This window comes from Papio anubis, chromosome 5 (assembly GCF_008728515.1).
Source record: "Papio anubis isolate 15944 chromosome 5, Panubis1.0, whole genome shotgun sequence".
NCBI lineage: Eukaryota > Metazoa > Chordata > Mammalia > Primates > Cercopithecidae > Papio > Papio anubis.
In genome coordinates, this window is record NC_044980.1 from 50,070,653 (window position 1) to 50,084,826 (window position 14,174).

At 37.9% G+C, this 14,174-nt stretch overlaps 2 protein-coding genes across 3 annotated transcripts in view; one reads left to right on the forward strand and one right to left on the reverse strand.

The window, feature by feature from the left end:
• LOC116274895 (phospholipid phosphatase 1-like) overlaps positions 1–14,174 on the reverse strand; it is a 30,328-nt gene that overhangs the window by 4,097 nt on the left and 12,057 nt on the right. The gene's annotated exons all lie outside the window — the stretch shown is intronic.
• Positions 13,534–13,860, forward strand: LOC116274896 (cytochrome c oxidase subunit 7C, mitochondrial-like). The gene has a single exon (XM_031666160.1). The coding sequence runs from the start codon at positions 13,599–13,601 to the stop codon at positions 13,788–13,790; it is 192 nt and encodes a 63-aa protein (XP_031522020.1). The 5' UTR covers positions 13,534–13,598; the 3' UTR covers positions 13,791–13,860.

Below are 14,174 nucleotides of genomic sequence, written 5' to 3' on the forward strand. Positions count from 1 at the left end.
TGAGCATTGCCTGAAAGAGGCTGAGTTAATGAATAAAATAGAATTATGTTAATTTAGCACATAAGGCTGGGCATGATGGCTTACACCTATAATCCCAGCACTTCGGGATGTTGAGGCAGGAGGGTTGCTTGAACCCAGGAGTTTGAGACACAAGCCTGCGCAACACAGAGAGATTGTATCTCTTAAAAAAAAAAAATGTAATTAGGCGGTTGTGGTGGTGCACACCTGTGGTCCCAGCTCCTCAGGTGGCTGAAGCAGGAGGATCACTTAAGCCCAGGAGGTCCAGGCTGCAGTGAGCTCTGATCACACCACTGCACTCCAAGCCTGGGTGACAGAGAAAGACTCTGTCAATCAATTAATCAAAACATACATATATAAAACCACTGCCCTAAGCAGTGTTTGTTTTCAGTGATACTGTAGAGATGAATAACAGTACGTTTAAACAATCTGTTCTTTTTAAAGCAGTCTGTACTTATCTATTAATTTACTTGCCATTTTATTAAATGTAAAGATAACTTTCTCACAGGTTATGTTGAGAGAGTAAAGAATAGGCCGGGCACAGTGGCTCACACCTGTAATCCCAGCACTTTGGGAGGCTGAGGCGGGTGGATCATGAGGTCAGGAGCTCAAGACCATCCTGGCCAACATAGTGAAACCCCATCTTTACTAAAAATACAAAAATCAGCTGGATGTGGTCGCGGGCGCCTGTAATTCCAGCCACTTGGGAGGCTGAAGCAAGAGAATCGCTTGAACCCAGGAGTCAGAGTTTGCAGTGAGCCAAGATTGCGCCACTGCACTCCAAGCCCAGGCAACACAGCGAGACTCTGTCTCAAAAAAAAGAAAGAAAAGAAAAGAAATAGCAAAGAATTCCAAGTTAATGAAATATAATTCATGAGTTTTTGCTAACTAAGCATTTTGTCAAGCCCTGTATAGGCTGTGCACATCAACACAGCGCCCAGCAATCAGTGGCCTGCTCTACTGCAGCCCTCCAGGCTAGAGCAAATTCCTGTAGTTCTGTTTGCATGGCATCCTTTTTTACTGAGACCAAAAAAAAGGGCAGAATTGAAAGACAAGTCTATTTCTAGCACTGTTTATTTGAATATTTGAATCCTGTCTGAAATTGGCTATTTGCAACTAAAGTCCTACTAAAAATGTCGTATTTAATTGCTTAGCAATCACTCAGAAACATATATACTTTTTTTAAAAAGACCCTACTCCCTCCTTAATGGAAGAATTATAGACTAGGCTTTCTTTTAGCAGTAAAAATTCAGTGTAAAAAATTATCTAGATTAAAAGAATACCTGATTTCTTAAAACTTCCCCGTATTTCGGGAGAGTCACCAACATTACTGTGTAATTACTCTATAGTTCCTTCATACAGTTTCATTCAGGCACCTAGGACATGCTGGGCTCCATGCCAGGTGGTGAGGACACGAAGATGAACAAGATATCATCTCTGCTTTCAAGGAGCTCACAGTCTTATAAAACAAGTATCTGTATAGCAAAGGTTTTCTTTTACTAATTATGCACCACAAATTACAAGTTAACTTTCAGTGCTAATAAAGTATTACGATCATTCTTAAGACATTTCTAAATTAAGAAGTTTTTCTTTTTTTAAAATAAACTCCAAAAACAGATATGATATACATGCTGTCATCTTTGGCCTATCTCCTGGATACAACTATATATTTTTTTAATCAAAAAAAAAAAAAATCTGTGTGTGTGTGTGTGTGTGTGTGTGTGTTTGAGAGAGGGTCTCACTCTGCTGCCCAAGCTGGAATGCTGTGGTGCAATCATGGTTCACTGCAGCCTCAACTTCCTGAGCTCAAGGGATCCTCCTGCTTCAGCCTTTTGAGTAGCTGGGACTACAGGCTCCTGCCCACCGTGCCTGGCCTTTTTTTTTTGAAGTGGGGGTGAGTGGGGGGTGGATATAGGCAGCGGTCTTGCTATGCTACCCAGGTTGGTCTCATACTTTGGGGCTCAAGTGATCCTCCCGACTTGGCCTCCCAAATGCTGGGATTAAAGGCATAAGCCACCACATCCAGCATATTTTCTGGTTTTTTGTTGTTTTTTTTTCCCAGACGGAGTCTCATCGTGTCACCCAGGCTGGAGTACAATGGTGCAATCTCGGCTCACTGCAACCTCCGCCTCCTAGGTTCAAGTGATTCTCCTGCCTCAGCCTCCTGAGTAGCTGGGATTACAGGTGTGTGTCACCACACCCAGCTAATTTTTGTATTTTTAGTAGAGGTGGGGTTTCGCCAGGTTGACCAGGCTGGTCTCGCACTCCTGACCTCAGGTGATCCGCCCGCCTCGCCTCCCAAAGTGCTAGCATTACAGGCGTGAGTCACTGCACCCAGCCTTCTGCTTATAAAGCAGAAGATTTATAAGAGATTATAAAAATCATGTAGTCCAGTCGATAGTCTTATCCCTAAACACATTCTTTAAGCATTTCTACCTGAAATACTGGAAAACAACAGTTACTATTTTAGTTTAAGACTCAGTCTTGCATTCAGTACCAGTAAAAATTCTTTCATATTCACTACTAATCATATATAGAACTACAGCTTTTCTCTCCTGTGTATATTATCTAAAAATTATTTAAAGTAAGCATGCATTATATAAAGTTTTAACATCACTTAGCAATTTTTCTTTTCTAGAACTCAGTACAGAGGGAGAGTCAAAAACAGTAGGTACATACACACAGATACAATAAATTATAAAATGATATCCTATGTATAAAGTATGCTAGAATCATATTGCTATAACATTCAACTATTGATCACAAGATTATTAAAACAATAACAAATTAGAGTTCTAACAATAACAGTGACATGGAAAAGATTAGCATAAAATCTATACATATCCAGCAAGGTTCTTTTCATTTTTTTTTTTTCTGTTTTTTTTTAAGATGGGATGTTGAAGTGTTGTCTGGGCTGGAGTATAATGGCTATTCACAGATGTGATCACCACATACTATAGTCTTCAACTGGGAGACTCAAGCAATCCTCCAGCCTCAGCCTCTTGAGTAGCTGGGACTACAGGCATGTCACCGTGCCTGGCTCTTATAATTACACACTGTTATTTTTTGACTCCACTTAAAATAGCTGAGATTATCTTGATCAAATAAACCATCAATTAAAGGTTTAAAAAGCACACATTGTTTTTGGAGGGTTATACATTTAAGCATTAAAAGAATAACAGAAAATTAAGCCAAGGCCCAATAGTTACAAACTTGGAAAAGTGGATTTAACTTACAACGATAATACTGAATGGAATGATTATTCCACCTAATAACGCATAAGGTATGGTGTCTTCTTTGTAAGGGTACTTGATGGACTCATCATTACAGAATACTCCTCGTTGGAAGGGGGTATGCCTTGAAGTAAGAATTGCAAAAGGCAATCCAGCTAGCAAAAGGGAATAAATGAAAATATCATTAAAAAAGAAATACCAAAACTAATTAATGTCAATAATTATCCCAGAGACTCTGTTTAAAAATGCATTTGCCATGAAAATAAGTGAGAGCACATGTAAAAAAGGAAATGCAGCAATGCATGCAACAGAAGTTGGAAAGATTACAGTTTTAAGATAAAGATGTTTTGTCTACAGCAAACAAAGCATTCAAATCCTCTATTAACCAATTTAATAAAGAATTATCTTTCCTTTGTTTCTGTGCAAACACACTAAATGGATTTTGGGAAAATCTCTTCTCACGTCCTTGTTGTCATTTAATCGCCAGGTTTCTAACACTACTTCAAAACCAATTTTTCATGGGCTTCACTTCCAAAAAGAAAACATTTTAGCATTCCACATTTGGATAGGTCATTGTCACTGGCTAAGCTATCACAGTATCTAAATAAAACTTTATCCACTCATTTCTGTATTGTCTATAGCAGCCTGAAAGCTGCTATAAAAAGAGGAATCTGAACATAAAGTTTCTTTTTTTTTTTTTTTTTTTTTTGAGACGGGGTCTCATTCTGTTACCCAGGCTACAGTGCCATGGCACGATCATAGCTAAGTGCAGCCTCGATCTTCTGGGCTCAAGCTATCCTCCTGCTTCAGCTTCTCGAGCAGCTGGGACCACAGGCACGCACCACCATGCTAAGCTAGTTTTTTGTTTTGTTTTAATTTTTTAGTAGAGATGAGGTCCAGCTATGTTGCCCAGGCTGATCTTGAACTCCTGAGCTCAACTGATCCTATGGCCTAAGCCTCCCAAAGTGCTGGGATTACAGATGTGAGCCATTGCACCCAGCCCTGAGCTTAGTTTCTTAAGATGATGATGGAGTCAAGCACAAAGGCACCTAACAGAGAGCGCTGTTTTTATCATCAGTGTTTTCTGTAAAGATCATGTCTTATACTCACCTCCTAAAATACCAATTTTTTGCCTAAATGTGAACTTCAAGAATTCAATTATCCTTTACTTCACTGAACTTGACCTACTGATTAATACTACAGCATACTAACTAGTGTTGTAAGAGATGCAGGTTAGCAGAAACCCTCCACGTGAGATCTGCTTTAAGACTGACCCAGGCCTGAAACGCTCATCTCCCTAAGTGATCCATGTCCCTGCAGTAATACCATAACCACTAAGCTAACACACTCACTGCAGAAGTGTTGCTTCTCTGTGAAGCACCAAGACTTGATGACCATTTGCAGTTCTCATTAACTCCACTAAGGCCCTAAAGGCTAAATGACAACCAAGCCTCTGCCACTCTGCCTGAGTGTATTTACCACAAATATCAAATCTGTTCAATCTATTATAAGAGCTAAAAAGGAGAAGCACACGAAATCACATTTCTTTCACTCTTAGCTCTTTTATTGATCTTCCCATTTTTCATTCAGACACTGAATACATGAACCAAAGCTTAGTTCTCTGTATTAGTCAATTTGCCAATAGCTGTCACCCCTTTAAAAAGTCTTTACGATGCTACAAGGTTCCCAAAGCTATACTCCTAGTAATGCTATGCCTTAAAAGAAAAAAAAAAAAAACAAAAAAAAAATAAACTAGAGCTGACCTTGCTGACACTTATACTGGCCCTCATATCCCAATTCAGACTATCCTCTGATTCACCAAATAGTTTTCATTCATAGGAATGGGATAAAATGGCCAAGTTTTCAATACATATACCATGGTTACAATATAACTTCAAAAGAATTTGCACAAACCTTTTGCACTTATGAGCACTGTGGAGGTAAACACACAGGACTGTGATTTTATTATTGGTTGCCCCATACAGTAACTAAATGCTTAGCCCCCTAATCAATAACCATACTCTAACTCAATGAGCAAATTTATTTTGTACATAAAAATAACCGCTACTTCTTTTTTCTTTTCTTTTTTTTTGAGATGGTGTCTTGCTTTGTTGCTCAGGCTGGGGTGCAGTGACAGAATCTCAGCTCACTGCACCCTCCACTTCTAGGACTCAAGCAATTATCCTGCCTTAGCCTCCCAAGTAGCCAGGAGTACAGGCACCCGCCACCACCCCAGGCTAATTTTTGTATTTTTAATAGAGAAGGGTTCTGCCATGTTGGCCGGGCTGGTCTCAAACTCTTGACCTCAAGTGATCCACCCAGCTCAGCCTCCCAAAGTGTTGAGATTATAGGCATGAGCCATAGTGTCCAGCCAAAGAACCACTATCTCTATAATCCAATTCAGTCTACACAAAATAATGGAAACTTTTACTGTCTACAAAGCATATTTCTGAATTGGTTGCATTTTCCAATAAACGTTTCTTTCTTTTGGAATAGTATATTTAGTATAGAAATTAAATTCATGGACATGGTGGCATGTGCCTGTAGTCCTGGCTACTTGGGAGGCTGAGGCAGGAGAATCACTTGAACCCAGGAGGTGGAGGTTGCAGTGAGCCGAGACTGTGCTACTGCACTCCAACCTGGGTGACACAGCGAGACTCTGTCTAAAAAAAAAAAGACAGAAACTAAATTCACATATAATAGGATTAGAGTCCAAAACTCACTAGGCTGTGTGTCCTTATTCTCAGAGAAAACATATAGGCCCAAATACCCAGGCCCAAATGTATTTAGAAATGCTATTACCATGTATGTCCATTAATATTAAGGGTTTTTTTCCCCCCAACCACAAAAACCATGTTAGAAATTATTCTTAGATTTAGAAAAAAAGTTTGTGGGTATTTTTCAGGATACTAGGGGAACAAAATAAAACCATATACAAAGGATAATAGCCCATTTAAAAAAATAAAAACATTCATGTGGGCAAATACTAAGTAAACCCACTGTGCAAGGAATTCTGCTAGGTGCTACCAGGAATACAAATTGAATAAGGCACAGTACGTAATTATAGCAGAGAATAAACTGAGGTTCAAAGAACTCTGAGTGTTCAAAAGAAAAGGAGAGTTGGTGATGCCTCTGAGTATGATATTCGATAAGCCAGTGGTTGTGACAGTCTCCATCTCAGCAGAAGGGGTCTAGGACAGAGACAAAGATTTGGGGATATAAAGGGTCTCTAAAGTCACAGAGGTACAAAACACTGTACAGGATGTATATAAAGAGAAAAGAAGTGGAGGGTGAGGCACAGAGCAACAGCAGAGGAAGAAGAGGAGAGGAAGAAGATTCACTAAGGCAGACTTGAGTGGGGTAAGGGCAGGTCAGGAGACAGCAACCACATCGTGGCCACATTAGAAAGAGAGGGCATTCAGGAGGTGGAGATTGGTCCACAGTGCCCAATATGGCGTCCAATGGGATTTCAATTGCCAGTCTTAGTAAAAGAGGTTTTAATAAGAAAGGGTAACACACAGACTGCAAGTTTTGGTAAGAAAATATGAGAAAATAAGCATGAATCTACCACAAATGCACACTATTCTGTTGAGAGAATCAAGAAAAGAGGTTGCCAACACCAAAGACCTTAGAAATATTTTTAAATTGATAATAAATAATAGCCAATATTTGCCATTCCTCAAATACGCCCATGAGATTTTTTTTTTTTTTTTTTTTTGAGACAGAGTTTTGCTCTTGTCGCCCAGGCTGGAGTAAAATGGTGTGATCTCGGCTCACTGCAACCTCCACCTTCCAGGTTCAAGCGATTCTCCTGCCTTGGCCTCCAGAGTAGCACCTCCAGAGTAGGTGAGCACCACCACGCCCAGCTAATTTTTTTGTATTACTAGTAGAGATGGGGTTTCACCATGTTGGCCAGGCTAGTCTCAAACTCCTGACCTCAGGTGATCCACCCGCCTCAGTCTCCCAAAGTGCTGGAATTATAGGCATGAGCCACTGTGCCCAGTCAAGATGTACTGAATCAACGCCATTACCCAATGCCATTTCATTTTCACTAACTATCTAAATCTAAACACAGACCCCTGAAAGGTGATGAAGAAAAAGACCAAACCACGGGTTGCTCACTCACCCACTTAAGGCTCAAAAAGAACAGCTCTTTCAGATTCCTGTTCTGGAAATACGGGAATTGTAACAAAAACTGATTAAGTCCAAGGTGGCAAACAACACTGGGCCATGTACAAGGAAGACTGGCTGAAGAAGAAGCTGAGAACAAAGCAGGTCTACAGAGGAGGAAGTAGTGACTAGCCTGGTCCCTGAATGGGTGAAATGGGAAGGTAGCTGTGGTTCCCCAATGCCAAAAGGCCTCAGTGATCTTGCTGCTTGGGGTTATTACAGCACCTTGTATCCTTTTCAACAAAGCCCAATTTTACTTAATCTAGTTAGAAAGAATTTCTACTCCTTGAAAGTAAGAGAGACAAAGTAAAAACAATTATAATTTAACCATTCCTCCCACTTTGAGAGCATGTAGGTTATTTTTAATTTTTTGATTACCCTATATGATGCCATAGTTAACATTTCCGAATACAAATTCTTGTTTGCATTTCTAATTTCCTTAAGATATATATGTAAGTGGAATTGAAAGATACAAACATTAAATCCTTGATAAACTATTCCAAAAGGGTTACTGCACACCACCAACTTACTTCACCAGACAGTGTAGAAAAGTGAGCAGAAATGCAAACATTTAAATAGATACTTGATGTTAACTTTGACATTTACTAAAGATTTCAAGGCAAAACTTCGTTTATCAATTCAGTCAAAAACCCTTTTCCTTTTACCTGAAAGATTATATCTCTAAATCCCTTTCATCACTTCTCAAATGACTACCCTCGTCAAACACTGTTTCTCTTATTACTTGAGCTGGCAAAATTCATTTTCACTCTCCCTTTTTTTTAATTGAGGTATAATTTACATACCATAAAATTAATCCAGTCTAAGTATATATATAATTCAATGGTTTTGGTAAATTTATATTGTGATGCAACATCACCACAATCTAGTTTTAGAACATTTTCATTACCCCCCAAATTCCCTTGAGCCTATTTGCATTCAATCCCTGCTCCCACTAACAAACCCAGGCAACCACTCATCTGCTATCTGTCTCTACGTAAATTTGCCTTTTCTAGACATTTCATATAAATGGAATTACACAATATGTAGTATTTTATATGTGGCTTTTATCACTCAGCATAATTTTTTTGAGGTTCATCTGTGTTACAGCATGCATTTTGTTCCTTTTTATTAATGAATATTCAGTTATATGTATATACCACATTTGGTTTATCCACTCACCAGTTAATGGACATTTAGATTGCTTCCAGTTTTGTGGTATTACGACTAATCCTATGAACATTCACATACAAGTATTTTTGTAGATATGTTTTCATTTCTAATGAAAGTGGGTGGGATTGCCAGGTCATATGGTAAATTGATGCTTAACTTTTTAAGAAATTGCTAAACTGTTTTCCAAAGTGGTTGCACCCTTTTACATTCCCACATTCCGCTTTTTGATACATTCACTAGTTAGCTCATGACTCAGGTTCTCTGCATAGTAAACTCATACTCAGTTATAAATAAACACAACTTTGTATATTTTAACAGTGAATATTTATAATGGTTCAAGAGAGAGTATGTGATATGGGAACTTATGGCTTCCACAAACCAAATATCACAAGAACACTTCACCATCGTTTACTAGAGACAGGAAAGGACAACATATGAACATGGTCACACCACATCTTCTTTAACTTCCTCTTGCACAAATGCTCAGGATCTTGGAACCAAAATACCAATCCTAACAGTTTTAGTAAGAAATATTGGTGGTGGAGTACCCAGCAAAACTGGGAAACTGGTTCCATGGATATATTGTTCCTTTTTGTTGCTGAACAGTATTCCATTGTACAAATCTAAAACATACCAGATGCCCAGGAGAGAGTGGCATGCAACTTTACAGACCACAGTAGCATATCACTAAGGGACATACTGCCTCAGGGATAACAGCAGCGGCAACAGTCTGAGAAATCCTGACACACAGATGACAGGCACCTTGGGATTTACTGTGAGATAAGGTACCGCCTCAATAGTTCGGAAGAAGAAAAGACCCCATAGGCAGACCAAAAGACCCACGTAATAGAAAGAATTGTGTCCACTTGTGAAATATTTCAGAAAATACATTCTTCTCTTAATGCCTGAACAAGGAGAGAAGAATGTGGATGGAGGCTAGACGCTTGAATAACCCAGACATATCAGCCAGACTGTCAAATAATGGAGTTATTACTATTTTGTTAATAAAATTGCTCATAAGAACTGAGAATCAGTACTTTCCACAATGCGTGGATAGGAAATGCAGCTACACATGAGAATAAGTAAACAAGAAAATAAAACTTGTTTCCAACCTAGGAAACCAATTTCCACAGTATTATATTTCTATAGTTCTAATAGGCATCTCCCCCATATTATAAGATATCTCCAAAGGGGGAAATATAAATAAAAATATATTTTTATATAAATAAATATACATTAATATTTATATAAATATATAAACATATAAATATTAAAATATATTTTTATAAATATTAAAATATATATTTTTATAAATATTTTATATTTATATGGACATATATTTATATTTATATAAATATATATTATAAAAATATATTTATATTTTCCCCTTGGGTGCTATCTTATATATATCACATATATATGCATAGTATACGCACATACACACACACATATCTCCAGTCGGGATACGCATTCAATATAAGTCTCCTTCCCCCCTCACTCCCCAAAAAACTGTTTTAATGAGGTAAGAGATGACTTAGAAATATGGTCAGTTTCCACAGAGTTAAGCTGAATTTTCATGGTAGTAGTCATTATCAAACATAAACAACAATCTTATTCTATTTCACATTTTGCAGTTTTTCATAAAATTTTCTACCTCAATTTATTAAACACCTATTATGTGCCACTAAGGTTACAATCGTGAGCAATACAGACCATCCCTACTCTAGTGAAGATTATTGTCTTACTGCCTATAGAGGTGAAAATAAGAAATGGCAGCACAGCACCTGTGTTTCCATGAAAACAAGGGAGAAATGACAAACAAATGTGAGCAACAGACTGTTTGGATACCAGCTTCCTGCACCAGTACAGGAAAAGGACAGCAAGAAAGATGTGCCATGCCATAAAACCTAACCAACTCCAATCTCCTCTGCCATGCAGGGTAAAATTCTAAAGCCACTTTGCCATAAGAACACTTTACTTATATATTACTTTACACCTTATAAAAATAAACATATTAACCCATTCATTCTTTCTTCCTCAAGACTATCAATTTCTTATTACCATTTAAGTAAGCTATTCAAAACAATAAAAATTATACCTCGGTTACCTGCTTTGTGGGCAGGCTCTCTAAAAAAACATTATTTTTTCAAATAATGTACCAAAAACAAAGAACTTCAGAAAATCCACATATCTATAGTAAATAATCTCCCTCATCTTCCAAAACATTATCAAATTCCAAACTTTACAAATGTGGTATTCCACAACAATTCAACCCAAAAAATATATCCTGTGTTATTTCCCCTCAGGTGTTAATAAAGGGAGTAAAAGTGATTTTTTAAAATTAACTTAGGAGCAATTAGACTACCAAAAATAATAAAAAATATTTCTTAATATTTCTTAAAAAGTCATATTTTATCCTTTAAAATTGTGGATATTGTCCATATATTATTACACTAGCAATATTTATAGTAGAAATCTGAGTAATCAACACCAGAAAAATACACATGCTTAATGGTATACAAAAGCTAGACATTTTTTGTTATGCTAACACACAAACAACATCAGTTGAAAAGGATAATTCAAAGTACATTATTAGAGGCTAGGTGCAGCGGCTCATGCCTGTATTCCCAGCACTTTGGGGAGGCCAAAGTGGGCGGATCACATGAGGCCAGGAGATCAAGACCAGCCTGGCCAACACAGTGAAACCCCATCTCTACCAAAAATACAAAAATTAGCCAGGCATGGTGGTACGTGCCTGTAATCCTAGCTAAGGCACAAGAATTGCTTAAACCCAGGAGGCAGAGGTTGCAGTGAGCCAAGAATGTACCACTGCACTCCAGCCTGGGTGACAAAGGGAGACTCTGTCTCAAAAAAAAAAAAAAAAAAAAAAAAAATTATTAGAAATTTTGGGTTGACAGGCTATTTCCATTTCTGTACTTTTAACACTTAGAATGACTTTGCAAAAATCCCAAATCAAAAACTGTAACAATCTACATCCTAAAGGAATTTTAATAGACCAATACTTGGTCTATTAAATGGAGAGGTCTATTAAATGGAGACATAATGGGATTTAAATAATGCATATTTCTGAATTAACCTAGGACAAAGGATTTTTGCATATTAAGATACGTTTACATAGATGTCTTTCTACCATGAGCTACTAACTCACTATGCAATGCACACTTAAGATAAAGTTCATCTTTAATAGTGACAAAGGCTCTTCAGTTGACCAAACATTAGTTAACCAGCTGTGAACCCTCTTCTCAACTAGGCCTCAACCTTGGCCTTTCATGTCAGCCTGTCCTTGTGTGGTGTGCAAGGACAGGACAGGCCCAGTCTTAGCAAAAGTCCTGCTAAGTCAGCTTAGCAAGAAGCCCCTTATCCTTGATATCTGAACACCCTTGATACATGATTAAATTCCTCATCCCCCACCTTTGATATACAAATCTTTGGCCTGCCTTAACAAGAATCTCCTACCCTTGATGTCTCCTCTTCATGATTTTCCATCCACTGATTCCCCTCACCCATAAATCCCCCCTTCTCCTTGTTGTAGTCAGAGTTGAGTTCTCCACCCCAGGTGCAATAGTCTTGAGTAAAGTTTTCCTTAACCATTTTAACAAGTATCAGAATAAATTTATTCAATAATAGAAACCCATATTAGATGGAAAGTCTCCAACTCCTAAGTAAACTTGGGTTGGCAGATTGAAAGGAAAAAATGAAAACTTTTTTAAAAATCTTAAATTGTATCAAACCAACACCTGAGTGCTTTAAACACTTTCAAGGTACCAAGGCTACAGAGTAAAAAGTACAGAGACTGGAGTCTATAACAAAGAATCTGGCCTTTGTCCCTGGGAGAGAGACTCTAAAACCTTAGAATTTCCTGAGTAATAGGGGTGTCTTTGTTATTCTTAAGCCCCTTGGTTCACACTTGGGTTTAGGCTAATGAATGACTCAGGATGGGAGCTGGTCACACTAACCGTGTGATTAGAGGGACAGGGCTTTAAACCAACTCAACCTCCAAGGAGGTGAGGGGAACTAGAGATCAAGTTCAACTGGTTGGCCAATGATTCAATCAATCATGACTACATAATAAAACTCTAATAAAAACAATGGACACTGAAGGTTGCAGGAGCTGCCTGGTTGGTGAACACATCAATGTGCCAGGAAAGTGACACATCTTGATGCCACTGGGAGAGGACAGAAAAGCTCTACATTCAGGCTGTCCTCCACCCTGAGACCTTGACTGTGTATCTTAATTTGGCTCACTCTGATTCCTTATAATAAAACTATAATCATAAGTAAAATGATTTCCTGAGTTCTATGAGTTGTTTTAGCCAATTACCAAACCTGACAGGGTCACAGGAACCCCCAGAGCTACAACCTGGGGAACTTCAAATTTGCACCTGAAAACTACAGTGAGAGCAGTCTTACTGGGGACAATGACCTTAAATCCGTGGAGTCTCATGTTAACTCCAGGCAGTTAATGTCAGAATTGAATTATAGCATGCTGCAACACGCAAGACAAACTTTCCACATTCAAGGAGTTACATTTGTTTGTGTAGGTACACTCAGGTTCATAGACAACCAATCACTTCCAAAAAGACTAGTCAGCTACATAAGATGCTGAGCCACAGGACAAGGAGTGAAGTTTGATTTACTGCGAATTCTCAAAATACAGTTATTTTTATCTTTTTTTTTTTCTTTTGGCACTTTCTTAGAAACAGACAAAATCCACACACATAACAGATAAGCTTCCACAATACTATGTAAAAATGGGTATATAGTTAAGGCATTTAAACTGCAGGTATATGAAAATGAAAACAGAAAAATTTCTAATGGGTTTTTAAAAAATAAAAATAGGCTTCCTTATTTGAAAAAACAATGTTCAAGGGAGGGGAAAAAACAGAAAATATAAGAGATAAAATGAAAATATCTCGGTCTTGGTGAGGTGCCGCCATTTCATCTGTCCTCAGTCTCTGTGCCTTTCGCGGAGCTTCCAGCAGCGCTATGTTGGGCCACAGCATCCGGAGGTTCACAACCTCTGTGGTCCGTAGGAGCCACTATGAGGAGGGCCCTGGGAAGAATTTGCCATTTTCAGTGGAAAACAAGTGGGCGTTACTAGTTAAGATGTGTTTGTACTTTGGATCTGCATTTGCTGCACCCTTCCTTATAGTAAGACACCAACTGCTTAAATCATAAGGATGTTTCAGTTCATCCATTTAACAGAAATGAAGAGCATTTTAAGAGATACAGCCTCTGGAAATGGATCAAACTCTAACTCATGGCATACTACATATGTTTGTCAATAAACTTATGACATTAAAAAAAAAGAAAATATATCATATACTAATAATCCCACTATTCAGAGGGAACCATTACTATTCTTCTCCCTTTACTCTCAATTATTACAAAAATCTTTCCATGTCAATATTATCAAAAATTATGAAATGAATATAATATTTCATCACTAGAATAAATCATAAAATAGTCCCCTATAGCTAAATTATTTATTTCCAATTTTCTTCTATAAAAAGTACTGTAATCAACTGTCTTGTAACTCATTCTCTACATGAAACTTACTTC

Bases quoted from the DNA above. Each gene is read 5' to 3' on its own strand.
- LOC116274896 (XM_031666160.1), top strand. From the start codon at position 13,599: ATGTTGGGCCACAGCATCCGGAGGTTCACAACCTCTGTGGTCCGTAGG.